Source organism: Tripterygium wilfordii, chromosome 4 (assembly GCF_013401445.1).
Source record: "Tripterygium wilfordii isolate XIE 37 chromosome 4, ASM1340144v1, whole genome shotgun sequence".
In the NCBI taxonomy this organism is placed as follows: Eukaryota; Viridiplantae; Streptophyta; class Magnoliopsida; order Celastrales; family Celastraceae; genus Tripterygium; species Tripterygium wilfordii.
The window spans coordinates 4988452-5003538 of NC_052235.1; the positions used below are offsets into that span (position 1 = coordinate 4988452).

The 15087-nt window shown below is 38.6% G+C and overlaps 1 protein-coding gene across 1 annotated transcript; it reads right to left on the reverse strand.

Moving 5' to 3' along the window:
- Positions 1-6377: 6377 nt before the first annotated feature.
- LOC119997487 lies at positions 6378-6971 on the reverse strand. Its single transcript, XM_038844551.1, has one exon. The coding sequence runs from the start codon at positions 6916-6918 to the stop codon at positions 6577-6579; it is 342 nt and encodes a 113-aa protein (XP_038700479.1). The 5' UTR covers positions 6919-6971; the 3' UTR covers positions 6378-6576.
- Positions 6972-15087: the final 8116 nt, after the last annotated feature.

The window sequence follows — 15087 nt, forward strand, 5'->3', positions numbered from 1 at the left end:
GGGCATAACGAATCCGTACCTAAGTCGGTTTTAGCGCACTTAAGCCAAATCTCCCTACAATCGATTACTAGCCATCTTATTGGTCTAGGTCGGATATTCCTAAATACATTCTAGCCATCTTATTGGTCTAAACATGCATAGGAATTCATGGAGTTCTATGGAGATTAGGATTCATACAAATTGTCACCTAATTAAAGGGAGACACATTCATAATCAAGTGTTTCAAGAAGTATAATCTACTTGACATATTATTGTCTAAGCAAATTCTCCAAACAATTTCATCCAAAAAACCTAGGTGTTGGCCAAACACCACAAGCATGAAGAAATTGCAATCAAACATAGAAACACAAGATTTATACCCAAATCAACTCATATATATGTAAATCAAGTCATAAACAAGTCATCAAACCCAAGGCTTCATCCTAGCCTTGGCACAAGTGATTTAGTTACACATAATGAGAGAAAAACACAAAAGGAGAGATGAGAAAATCATGAATAAACCCAATTAGTTGAGTAAATCCAAGTTGAGCTGAAGAATCTCTCCTCCTAGCTCCAAGAATCGCCTTCCCCCTCTGGTTTCGCTCCCCAGAAAATCAGTTCTAGGTCTCAAAACTCCCGCAGCTCGGACAAATCGCGACTTAAAACACCTCAGAAAATTGCTTTTCACGCCTAGGCGCGTTGTTTTCACGCCTAGGCGTGCACAACTTAAAATTCAAGTCCAACTCTCTGGACTGGGCGTGCAGGAGTGATCCTGGGCGTGCACAATTTGTGCGCCTAGGCGCGCCACGCCTAGGCGCGTTACCCCTAGGCACATGATTCAAATGACCATAACTTCTCCATATGACCTCCGATTTGCATGATTTTAGATTCTACGGAAAGCTTGAGATGTCTAGTTTCCAATGCCTTTTGTTGCGCTCAATTCCAATAACGTGACAGAAACCAATTAGTTGAGTAAATCCAAGTTGAGCTGAAGAATCTCTCCTCCTAGCTCCAAGAATCGCCTTCCCCCTCTGGTTTCGCTCCCCAGAAAATCAGTTCTAGGTCTCAAAACTCCCGCAGCTCGGACAAATCGCGACTTAAAACACCTCAGAAAATTGCTTTTCACGCCTAGGCGCGTTGTTTTCACGCCTAGGCGTGATCCTAGGCGTGCACAACTTAAAATTCAAGTCCAACTCTCTGGACTGGGCGTGCAGGAGTGATCCTGGGCGTGCACAATTTGTGCGCCTAGGCGCGCCACGCCTAGGCGCGTTACCCCTAGGCACATGATTCAAATGACCATAACTTCTCCATATGACCTCCGATTTGCATGATTTTAGATTCTACGGAAAGCTTGAGATGTCTAGTTTCCAATGCCTTTTGTTGCGCTCAATTCCAATAACGTGACAGAAAGTTATGACTATTTGAACACATGAAGGTCGGTGGACATTTTCTTCAATTCAGCCCTTTTTACGTCGCTTTTCATCCAAACCGCAATCAACCTATCAAAATACAAATCAACACATAAATACACTCATTATTTATCAAAAGAAAGCTTAAGAGGGGGATATTTCTATCAAAAACAATAGGTATTATCATACCTATCATGTATATAAGTTGGCACTTGTATATTTTGTTGAGTATGTACTCTTAGGTAAAGATGTGAAGCTGTTGATTGATGTTGATTTCTTGAATCTGGTTGATTATGTTGATGAGTTCAACAAGTACCCATGGGGGACTTTGTCCTACAAGAAGACAATACAGTCCCTAACTAATTGTCTTGTTGGAAGGTCCGACAAATTTAAGGCCAAGCAGAATGATTTTGAATGGTACAATCTATTGGGCTTTCCAACTATGGGTATACGAGGTTATTCCAAGTATTGCAGCAAGTTTTGCAGACTTCTGATATATTTATCTGAGGTTCGTTACGATCATCAATGTTCCGGCTGAATCCAACTATGTCAGGTTCTTCAAACAATTATGTATCTGCAATATCATATCGATCATCATTTAACTCAAAATTTACCTCAGTATCATCATCATATACCTCTCTATCAGTGTTTGAAATGCATAGAGATGTCCCAGGTATGTTCTTGTCGCTGTTGCATCGTACAAAAAAATGAACATCCCTGTCACCTTCAATCTCAACAGGTTCAGTTGGACCATGGACATTGAAAATATACTTCAATTGGATGTTATGTGTCCGACGATCGATATTCGTCAATTCGTACACCATATCCAATAATTGGTTGTAGGAAATGTCATTTGGAATGATCATGCCCTTACTCTTCCCACCCTTATATGCATAACTGAGACCAACATTTTCCCAAGACCCACAATAACGAACCAATATGCTAACCTCTTCCATTTCTGAATCACAAAATAAGTGAGTATTCAACCAAAAAACTCAACGAAAAGTAACAGGGTTATCAACGAAACAGACATAAATTATACACGTTTAACAACGAAAATTTAAACAGTTATCAACGAAATAACTGCAATTGATATGATATAAGAAAAGTAAAACAGTTATCAACTAAAAAAGCTGTCGATATCAACGACAATACAGTCATTTAGCTACGAGATTACACACGTTTAGCAACCAAAATATACACGTTTTAGCAATGAAAAATACACAAGTTTAGCAACGAAAAATATTTACTGGAGTTTTTATTACACTAACAGAATGGTGAAGTGTAAGTGTAAACTTTCTGTCATTTACGATTGGTCGAACATCTTCTGCGCTATACATCTAGCCATGGTTTAAAGTTGTTGGGTGAGAAACCCACTTATTGAAATCGTTATATTATCAACCATATAAATGTTTTATCAACGAAAAATTGTCTGAGTTAAACGAAAACTAACGAAGTAACCAACGAAAAATTTGTCTCACATCAACGAAAAATCATTTATCAACGAAATATTTGTACTGGTATATTAACTCATAAAATGCACTACACTAACCTTAGTTGGTGCTATCTGCCTTCTCGACTTAAATGACAAGATGTTTTTAGCACAAGATGTTGTATGGTAAAATGCAAACTCGCTGAAGTAGGAGACGAAGGGTTGGACATGTAGCGACCACGGTGAGCACTTATATGTTCTAGGGGAACGAATTCGGAGATTGCGTTGCCGACTTTAGGCTCGTTTGCGTCTTCCGACGACGTCGCTATGGCAGCTTACCGAAGATTATACGTCCCGATACTTCAACCTTTAAGATTTGAGCTTTTGGCTTATCGATTTCAGTAGATCTGTGACAAATTTCGAATGAAAGAGGTATACATGGGCGGTTTTACTGGGTTTGAAGGATGAGAGAGAGTGGTTTCGCAAAGGGAGAGGAGTGTTTTTGGGAGGGAAAATCATTTTTAGGGTTTAAGAGAGAGAGGTGGTGCATGAAAAGACGTGAAAGGATATGAATGTCTTTTCCTTTGGCAAAAGGGTTATATTTAAGTGTTTTGAAAATAAGGGTTAGATTTGAAAAATGTTTTATAAACGAGGGTTATTTTTCAAAAAAACCCCCATATTTACAGCAACTAATTAACACTAATTAGGACTTTCCTTCAATACTTGGCCATCGCATGTAGGCTGGTCTTGTTAAATAAGAGTCGCCGACTCATGTAAGTAAATATTCAAGAGATTATACTCGAATTGTTTGGACCAAAAGGGATTTGAGGACTCCGCAATTCTCTAAAATTTACATTTTCACATATAATGATAGAGAAAAAAATCTATAGATTTTCAAAAATGAAAAAATAAAAAAGTGATATGATATGACACGCCTCTTAAATCATTGGATTCAAATTGTTAACTTCACAATTCTAAAAGATTTGCGTAACCCTCAAATCCAACCAAAAGTGCCAAAGCCATATCCAAATGATTTTATTTACTAGAAGTAAAAACAGTATTTTTAGTCAAAAGAGGGAAGGTATCATCCAATACAATATTCCTATGCTCTTTGATATTGCTCTCTTTAGCCTTTTGTTTTCCTCATTTGCACGCTTGATTCTAGCTTTATCAGTGGATTTAGTTATGACTATGGTATAATGCTTTCCTTGCTATCATAAGCATAAGCAGATCGCTTAGCACTCAGATTAATAGGTTGAACACAAGTTCGTAGTCATTTTGACTATTCATGATTCTCCTATTCCTTTGATGCATCGCAATGATTGAAATCTGGATCGTGAGACTCGTGAGTAAGTATAAGTTATAGGCAATGCAAGATCGTCTGGAGTCTTCAACAAGATCATTTCCTTATGATGCAGCTGCTTCGTATGTTTAACAACCCTCCATCATCTGATGATGTTCCAGAAAAAAAGTTACGGAGGATGCCGGAGGGAGATCTCAGTTGTCGAGGAATGCATCTGCTGTGAAGAAAAAAGATACACCAGGGAGGAGGAAACTCGAGGAAATAGAATGCCCTCTCTACATCCATAACTGACAAATTGCCACCATCTCCGACAATATTGACCAATGGCAATGGAATATCCAGAGACAAGGAACAAGCAGGTTATGCTTGCAAAAATGCAAGATTTGAACTGCTCAAGGAAGTCTGGCTAAGAGACGTGGTTGGTTGAGTGATGACATCCAAGTCGGATGCTGAAGTAAATACGAAGAAGAATGAGACAAACCGTAAAATATGTTAAGGAAAGGAAACGACCTTAACAGCTTCTGTGCACAGGCAGAGCAGGCTACCAAATTTTCATTTCAATTCAAGATTTCTGTTGTAATTTACTGTTCGGTAACTATATTATGAGAGGGAGCAGTGTTTGAACTTTCAATTCGACTCCCACTTTCTATTGATTAACTATGGTTATCTCCCTAAATTTGTAGCCAATCAAACAACTACACCAGTTCCTCTGACAAATAAACCTTCCCCATTCAACAAACATTCTACTTCTCAATGGAGCAGTGGAATGCTATGGATATCCATACAACAACATGGTCAGTTTCATACAGATCATTCACAGACACAAGTTCAGCTTAATTGCATACTCTCTTCTAAAATCCTTCCATACGGATCCAACGGGCCACCCCCAATATTGAAATTTCAATCAGGATACTAAGAAAAATTACACTCCCGACACACCATCTTTAACAATGATAATATGACCAACTAATTGAATTCTCCTCATTCATTTCAAAACCTGATCTTGACAGGGAGTCAAAACAAAAAATTTCTGAATGATTGAAATCGCCTCTAAAATCCAAAGAAAGAAAGAACACCCCCAAACCAAAAAGCGCCTCACCTACCATCACCATCAAACTAAGAACCAAAAACACCACACAGGATACCCAAAACCCTTAAAATAAAAGTATAAAACCAAATTCAGAAATTTTAAAAATAAAAAAGGACATTTAATAGCAATATGTGAGAATCCCTAAACTAGCTTCCTGCAAAAACATGTTATTCTGATCAAGGTTTCTTTAGAGTTCACTGCTGACAATGATGAGAGAGAAGGGAAGGATAAGATGATGCAGGGAGAGAATGCGTCACTTGTAGAGTGGTTCAATGCTTTATGATACAAACATCCAATGCTATCATAGTAATATCCAAAACTGAGACGCTCTTTTTCTTCTTGCTCAAACTAAGAAAAATATTGGGGACTGGATGCATGAATGCTTAATGAATTTTTTTTAGAGTGAAATCACAACTTAGATACTCTTTCGCTCAGGTGCAAAGCAAAAAATTTCCGCCCATCCTTTCACGTTCATACTTCCCATAAATGTCCTTTTCAGCCTCCCTCTTCTATGCAGAGTGTCCTACTAGGAAATTCTAAAGTTTGCCATCAGAGTAATAATCTCCCTATATTGCACAAGTTTATCCAACTTCGGAAATTTTCTCATTTCTTATAACTAATCAAAGCGTACTCAACGTTAGACTGAAAAACTTTCTTTCTTATTCCATCTTCTTATGTTTCTGCACATTCACTGCACGCTCTCTTTCTGCTTCATTCAATTTTTGTTCACGCGGTCACTGAACAGTCCAACATTACGCAGATGATAACTTTGAAAGTGTAGTAGAACTATAGAGTTTACCCATTGGCTTAAACGGTACCCTTCTCCTCTAATTTCTGATATCTCTCCTTCCCTCTGATCTCTAAGCTCTCCCAAGCAAGCTGAAGAAACATTCACTTGCTTTTATTTGATTATCTCCATCCCAAGTAAGGCCACACTGTAGAAATTTAAAAACAAAAAACGAAGACTAGGCACAAGAGTAAAAGAGTTTACCTGTCTCCAGTTGAAGAACTAGAGATCTCAATTTCTAAAGCCCATGCACTTCTAATTCCATGAATTTCTAATTCCACATTTCCACCACAAATTGTAATTGCAATTTAGCGTCTTAAGTAATCCCATCCAACATGTAAATGGAAAAAATAAATAAATGATAAATAGTATTGTAAAGGAACCCTGATATAACCATCGAATTGAAATGCAATATGTAATATGTAATATTTTTTAAACGAAAAGAAATCAGTCAAAACAAAGAGAGGCAAAGATTCGCCTTTGAAAACCTTATTCTACATCACATATCAACAAAGGCTCCACAATCCTCGCTGATCCACAAAACACAAAGTAAAAGGCGCCATACCAGATGCCGATTCAGTCAGATTCAGTAGAAGCCGCAGCGTCCTCCATCTGAAGACGCTCGAGGGCCTTCTTGTGGGCCCAGGTCTCGATTGTGAGATCGGGCTTGGCGTTCAGTCCAACACCAAGAATGACAATGGTGCCGAAGCTGGCGATGTAGCAAGGCAGTTCCCAGTCCTCCCACTCACGCGATTTTCCCGGTGGTGGCGGGGTTCGGTTGAAGAGGTACCCTTTGGGCCGCTCCTCGTGGCCGGGGGAAGTCCACCGGCTGTGTCCAGACGTCTGGGAGCCTCCGCGGGTACGTAGAGACGGCAAGAGGCGCTGACGGAGCATGCTGGAGGTCCTGCTCAGAGACATGCTGTTGTCGTTCGCAATGTACAGCTGAGAGAGACTGGAGCGGAGACTTCTCGGGTGAGTTTCGGGCTGTTATGGGCCAGGGCCGATATGAGCCACAAGCCCACTGAGAATCAACGATAGCTTTGAGAGTCTGGACTCGGTCAATTTTGAGCTCAAACTGGCCTCGGTCGAGCCCATATAGACTTAAGCCCACTAAAAACGAGAACCTATGACAATATGAAAGAGGTTCGAGTGGTTACCAATAGAGTTGTTATTTTACATATTCAAAAATATATTATACTAGTGGTGCAACAAGCCAACAATAATGACAGAGTACCTACACCACCACAAAAGCCAAAACAAATGCAATAAAGATGTGTACCCTTTTTCTCGTCTCAAACTATCAATATAAAAGAAGAAACAAAGTATCCTATTTCACACAATCAATTTTCACTCTCCAGACATTTCCTCCTCCTAGTAATGGCCGCAGCCTCAATACCCAAATCTTCAAATTTCTTATTCTGGGAACACTGGTTCCTAATGACAGCAACAGTGATTGTGTGCGCATTTCTGGGTTATGTAGTTTATGATGCTGTAATGGCCACAGCATCAGAGGTATTGCAACGTTTGCTGGTAATATCTCCTTTAATTATGATGATAGCAGTTCACTGGCTCTCAGCTCTCTTCAGCCTTCAGGAACAGGAAGTCAGTTTAGGTTGGCCATACATCGAGCCGGAGGCTCACCTTGGGGCTTAGCTTTGTGTTGCTGCTGCTTTTTATTTATCGTCTGTTATCAGCCTTCCTTGCAAGGCCTTATTATCTAGTTTTCTTTTTTTGTAATAAGAAATTAATTAAACAGGTCCCATTTTATGCGTGGTTGTTGACTATATGTGCATGTACGTACACTTGTCTGTGGATTGCCAGCAACTGATAAATGCACAGTGATATATAATATTGGACGTGTCATTTTTTTTCCTTAAATAAAAAATTACTTTTAATATTAGTTGTTTTATCTGTTTGAAGTTTCAACCATATAATATGTTCCAAAACTTATAAAATGACTGAAACAACACCAACGGGGAAAGCAATCTATTGAGCCGACATAGGCACAGAGTTGAAAACTGAAGGATCGAATGAGATTAGATACTCCAATAGTCTCAATTATAAATGATGAATTCTAACTAGAAACGTGCATACGTATTGATCCATACAGTATTATAACTAACGCCGTAAGTATCCCCAACATCAAACCTATTGTTTAACCACTAGCAAAACAAAACTTGGTCTCAATCAAAAAGATTTACTTCTAAATCAATTATAGCACCTAAAGTTGTTTGATTATTTTTTAAAATTTTGAATGTGACCTTTGATTCATAGTAATATAGTACTTAACCTATTGGGACCAGTAAATTCCAGTATTGGCAAGGCAATAACTATTGCAATGGTCCCATTTTGTTGGGTAAGTAAAAACCAATATTGGGTTTCACCTCTATTACATAAAAAGTCAAGCCAAACACGTCTCTCAATATAATCACATCAACAAAATACATCTCCCAATATAACCACATCAGCAAAACACAAATTCCTATACATTTTTTCTTCCCACCCAACATGGAGGCCAACAAATTCACATTCCCTTCATATTGTCCACAATAAAACTACAGCAAAATACATCTCCCAATACAACCACATCAACAAAACACAAAACTCCATACATATTTGTTGGCCTAGACAAAATAATACCATTGCAAGTGCTCTTAGTTAACTGAACAATCTTTTTTTTTTTCCTAACTAAACCATTGGCTTAATCTATGCATTCCCATGGTAATGCAGTAATGCCTCTATTACTAGGTCCCGTGCCATATCAGTAACGCATTTAGGGCATAAATTTCTAAGTAAGCATCGATTGCCGACAACCCTAATTCAACTGACTCTACAGTCTACATGTGAACAAGCTAAAAAAAAGTTGACATAATTTATAGAAAAGAAAAAGTAGCACTTATAGTGTTCACACGTGTGAATTAATTAAAAAAAAAAAACAAGAACCCACCAGAAAGTGAAAGTAAAACCACCTGGAGAGCCATGACGGAATTATATTAATGTATTTAATTTTTTATTATTAATTTTATGATTATGTAGTGACATACCTATCAGACGGTTCTGATTTTACACGGACACATATGGGAAGACCGTATAACCCCTTGATCGGACCTCTAGTTTGAGGTCCTAATATCATCTAATTAGGAGGTCCTAGTGCTTATAGTAATGCATTTGTGTTAAAATAAAGTAATTTTACTCTTATACATGTTTCCCGTTGGTTTTGCAGGAAATCGGGCGTAAATGACTGAATTGATCACCTTTGGAGCTGAAAGAAGAAGCTGGGATTCAGCAAGTGTCCGGACACCTGTCCGGACAGTGGGTGTCCGGACACCTCAAGTGCCGTCCGGACGCTTTCTTCACAAATTGAGGCAGAGGCTTCAAAGTTGATGGACGCATGAAGTGTCCGGACACCCATCCGGACACCCGTCCGGACACCACCGCGGAACTGCAATTTTTCTGCACAACATTTCAAGGGCATTTGGGGTAAATCATGTATGTAACCAATGGGGAACGTTTGTATAAGGGTAGATAGGTAATTTCTATTGTAAAAAGAGGAGAAAAACCCTAAGATTGGGTCTTCCTTCTCATAATTCATCACACACAACATCTAGCCTCCATAGTTTTTCTCTCTTTCTCTCTCTAGGGTTTTACTTAGTTCTTGTGATCTTGATTGTAAACATTCATTTTCATCTATAAAATTGATGTTTATTCTCATTATAATGAGTGGCTAAGTTCCTTTTCTAGTTTCTAGTCCCGAACGGTGGGTGCAAGGTTTCGATTACTCAAGGTATGCTCAAAGAATCGTAGCTTCGATTTCTCTCTTTTAATTTCGTGATAGTTGTGTGATTGGATCTATGGGAATGACATATTTGATTGTATTCTTGGATTGTCTAGTCTAGGGATTGCATCTAATGTGTTCGATTGAGAATTGTTAAACCCATTGCATGATTTCCTTAATTAATTGAGTTTTTCATTGCATAGCTATTAATTATGTGTATTGATGATGGGGTTTTGGGTTAATTTAGGAATGTGCATGGGAGAGTTATAGTTAATTGATCTTTGAGTGTGAAACTAGGGTGTTAGCCAAGCCGAGCCCCAAGGGGGAACATTAATCCATAATATTAGGTGCTTATCCCTTTGCGTTCATCGTAGATTAAGAGACCCGATGGCCTACATGTATGAATTGAAGTCTTATATCCCAATTCTCTTTGCATATGCATGATTGATAGTATCACACAATGCATTGTGTATGGTTGTGTGTGTTTGCAATGATACCTTGAGTATGAGAACCGAGTAGCCACCGGGACGGACTAGAGACTAGGTTTTTAATTAATTGTTTTAAATCCAATTTGTGCTTACTTTGATTACAAAATCGCTCATGCTACCGAGTCATTCGGCCCATTTCTTTTACTTGCTTTTATTTGATATTCATTGTGTTTATTAGTGTTAGCTAGTCATTTGTATATCATTCACTTCAAATTTGCATTGCTTCCTCGTGGATCGATACCGGACTCACCGGTTTATTACTTGACGATACCCTACACTTGGGGTAAGTACACACACACACTTTGGTGTCGGTCACCTCTCACCTTCAATTACGTTATTTTCTGAAAGATGCAGCGTCAGATATTGAGCTTCCGTGCAAAATCTAGTCCGTCAAATTTTATGAAAGATGATGTGACACGTCTAAAAAGCCACTGTCACCATGTTACTTCACGAATCACGACTTTATGTATCGGATGAATGGAATAGACTATGGAGATACTGAGCATTGGGCCAATGGAAAAAATAGGGCCCATACATTATTATGAGTTGGGAAAATTGGCAATAAGAATACTTTAGACAACTTAATTGTAAAAAGGTCATAGACATTTTTTAAAATTGTAAAAAAGTACAATTTAAGGGTAATTTGGTCATCTGACTTAAGATATTTTTTAGTTTATACCTACAATACCCTCCTCCTCCTCCTTCTTCTTCTTCTTCTCCCTCCAACTATCCAACTTCCTCTCTTTCTCTCCTTCTTCTCTACTAAAAGTTATCTCCTTCTTTCTCTTCTTCTTCTTCTTCTTCTTCTTCTTCTTGTTCTCGATCTGAATTTGTTCTTCGTTGCCTTCTTCTCCGTTTTTGGTCGAGTTTCTCCTCTCTTCATCGCCTTCTTCGTCGTTGCTCAATCTGGACTGCGTCGAGTTGCTCTGCCTTGTTTTTGACAGATCTGGACGATGTTTCGTTGTTCAATCTGGGCTGTGCTTTGTTTTTTTGCAGATCTGAACTCTGGTTCGTTTTTTGCAGAGATGTATCACTATAGTATCACTATAGTATCACCATAGTATCACCAATACCAAAAAATCACTAAAATGATACAATGAAACTAGTATGCATACTTCATCTTCCTAATTACTTTTCATTTCTTGATTTTCTTTTCTTGGTTACCTCTCTTATTTGTTTTGGAAAAACATTTACAAGTGCAGAGATGTATCACTATAGTATCACCAACACCAAAAATTCATTAAAATGATGTAATTGAACCAATATGCATACTTATTCTTCCTAATCACTTTTCCTTTCTTGGTTTTCTTTTCTTGGTTTGTACATCTCTTGCTCGTTTTGGATAAACATTTACAGCTGCAGAGATGTATCACTATAGTATCATCAACACCAAAAATCCACTAAAATGACATAATTGAACTAGAAAGACATGTAATGCAATCAAATTTACATTCTAACATTTATATCATCATTTTATAAGCAAAAGATATAAATTGAACACTAAATTGGATCTTCTATTTAAAAGTATCACTATTGTATCACAATTCGTGGAGAGAGAAAATCAAATTTGAGGTTATTTTGGTAAAAGATGATCCCAGTGTACTTTTTTAAAAGGATGTTTTAGTGACTGCACTTTTTTACAATTAAGTATAATCTGGTGTACCCGGCCTCCAAAAGTCCCTTATGAGTTTCTCTTACCTTTCTTTTGGGTGTTGATCACAATTCACAGGTGGGTGGTAAAGCCCAAGTTTTGTACGCGTCATTTGTGCTGAAGGGCGGTGAAGGCCCGAAGCTAGGAAGATAAATATAGAAGCCCGCAAGAATGGAAACCGAAAGCTCATAACCCGTACTTTTTCCTTTCTTTTTTTTCTTTCTTTTTTTTTCTTTATAGAAAATGGTGTGCAGGGCGGGCAGCTTAGCAACCTTTTATGGGCGTGATCAAGAGAGCATCCTTCCAATATATAATGTCCGCTTTGGACCATATTTATTGTATTTAAGAGGAACTCGTCACCGCAGCCCCACATAACACAAAGTTAATGATATGATACTCGTTCACGTGTGATCTTGGACCTACCATTTTTTAGTTTAAAGTGCTTGATCAATCCGGAAATATCTTTAGAATTAGAGCAACCACGATGATAAGTAGGCAATTGGACCATCCAAACAAGTGTAGTATGGTGGATGATTTATTCTCTTCACTGTATGTGGAAGGCACACCGACAATTTCATCCAAAAAAATATTACATATATATTTTAACAAACTACAAATATACAAAATGAGGCTGCTTTTTCACGAGCTTCAAGGTAGAATTATTATCTTCAGTTTCGTCATCTTTATCACTCCACTAAAAATGAAGTCCCGTCATATAACAATTTTATCAATATAACAAATATGTCTTTTACTTCTTGAGACCCTTCTTTTAACCAAAGTTGGATTTTTCTTGTAGTACGAGAATAGCACACCAGAGCATCTAATCGCGTTAATTAAAAAAAGTTAGAGATAAAATCCAACTCAACGTCACTTTTAAGAAGCAGCAAACAACACTTGGCTCATATTTTACGAAGGCATAATAATAAGATCATATATATTAGCATATTGAGAAATTATCAACTTATGTTATTTACGTGGGCCTTTCAGGGCTTTCTATGTATAATATTTTATTTTCTTAATTTAGCATGTAAAACTTAGAATGACTGATGACAATTATGAGTGAGGAAAAGAAAGACAAGTGCAGAGTCTGCATTTCATTGAAGAAAGAACTTTTACAGTACTGTATATCAAAAAGTTATCAAGAAGGAGAAACTAAAGACAACATATATACACCTATCTTACTAAACTAAAGTGACGTGTCTAGTTTCTAGTCATACAAGAAAATAAGACAAATACAAAAAGGAATTAATTACAATAGATTATTCAATTTTCAATCAGGGTCTTCTTTGTGTTGTCGCAAATATTACGTGATAGAGATGGCTGAGTAGGGAGACCTGGTAATACTCCCCCGCAGGTTGAACGGTGGGGATCAAAGACGTTCAAACTGGAGAGTAAGTGTTGAAATTGTGATCGAGCAAGAGCTTTGGTCAAGAGGTCACTGAGCTGCTGAGAGGTAGATAGATGAAGAGTTTGAAGAAATCCACTCTGAACTCGATCTCGAACTAAATGGCAATCTAACTCAATGTGCTTTGTACGTTCATGAAAAACTGGGTTAGATGCAATATGAAGAGCAGCTTGATTGTCACAATAGAGTGTGACAGGTTGAGAGTGATGAATCCCAAAATCTTGCAAGAGGGAATGAATCCAAATAAGCTCACAGCAAGTGGACGCCATAGAGCGATATTCGGCCTCAGCAGAGGACCGTGAAATCGTAGTTTGTTTCTTGGATTTCCAGGAAACAAGAGAAGATCCAAAAAACACACAGTAACCAGTGACTGAACGACGAGAATCAGGACACCCAGCCCAATCAGAATCACAGTATGCGCGCAGCTGAAAATCACAGGAGACAGGAAAATATAAACTGTGATTGGGTGTTCCTTTGAGATACCGCAAAATACGATGAACAGCTTGAAGGTGAACATCAGTGGGAGCCTGCATGTATTGACTGAGAACTTGCACGGCATAAGATATGTCAGGGCGAGTCAGGGTAAGGTAGATCAACTTTCCAATTAAACTGCGATAAGAAGAAGGATCTGCCAAAATTGTGCCAGAGTACAAAGAAAACTTGACATTTTGCTCCATTGGCGTTGCAGCAGGGCGTGCACCAAGAAAACCAGAATCAGTGAGAATATCCAAGGTATATTTGCGCTGGCAAAGAAGCATGCCGGCAGAGGATCTGGCCACTTCGAGACCTAGAAAGAATTTAAGGGCACCTAGGTCCTTAAGATGGAAGCGTTGATGGAGAAAAGCTTTGACAGATTGTATAGTAGCTAGATCATTGCCTCCCAAAATGATATCATCCACATAAACAAGTAACCCCGTGAAGTGTGTGGCCGTCCTCAAGGTAAAGAAAGAATAATCATTCTTAGACTGGTGGAAACCATATTCAAGTAATGCAGCAGTGAACTTGGCAAACCACTGGCGAGAGGCTTGCTTGAGACCGTAAAGGGATTTATGCAATTTGCACACAAGATTGGGATCAATGGAGGAGCCCGGAGGTGCTCTCATATAAACAGTCTCATTCAAATCCCCATGTAGGAAAGCGTTCTGGACATCCAATTGGCATAAAGTCCAATTATGGGCAGTCGCTAATGAAAGAAACATACGGATGGTCACAATCTTAACAACAGGCGAGAAAGTATCAGTATAATCCAGGCCAGCTTGTTGGGTGAATCCTTGGGCGACCAAGCGTGCTTTGTGTCGTTCGAGTGTCCCATCAGCATTATATTACCAGGTCTCCCTACTCAGCCATCTCTATCACGTAATATTTGCGACAACACAAAGTTCGTTGACCTGGTGGTAAAGAAGTGACTGTCCAAGTTTGATTTTCCTGTAAGGCTTGTATTTCTGCTGCCATCGCCTTGACCCAAGCTGGAGAACGAGAAGCCTCTGCATAGGTTCGAGGCTCACTAGTAGACAACAGTGTCATGGTATAATGTAAATGGGAAGGTGAGAAAGACTTGTTAGAAAAAACAGAATTTATATCATGAGCAGTGGAGTTACCATCGGATGCTGAGGAAGACGTGCTTGGGGACTGAGACTTGGCATTATGATATACGTAATCTTTGAGATATGCAGGTGGACGCGTGGCACGATGGGATTGGCGAACAGAACCACCCTCAATGGGTTGGAGATGGGATTTTGTGATGACAAGATCTGGTTGGTGCATGATT

What these genes read in the sequence shown, in the direction of transcription:
- LOC119997487 (XM_038844551.1), bottom strand. Translation starts at nt 6,918, where the DNA reads ATGTCTCTGAGCAGGACCTCCAGCATGCTCCGTCAGCGCCTCTTGCCG.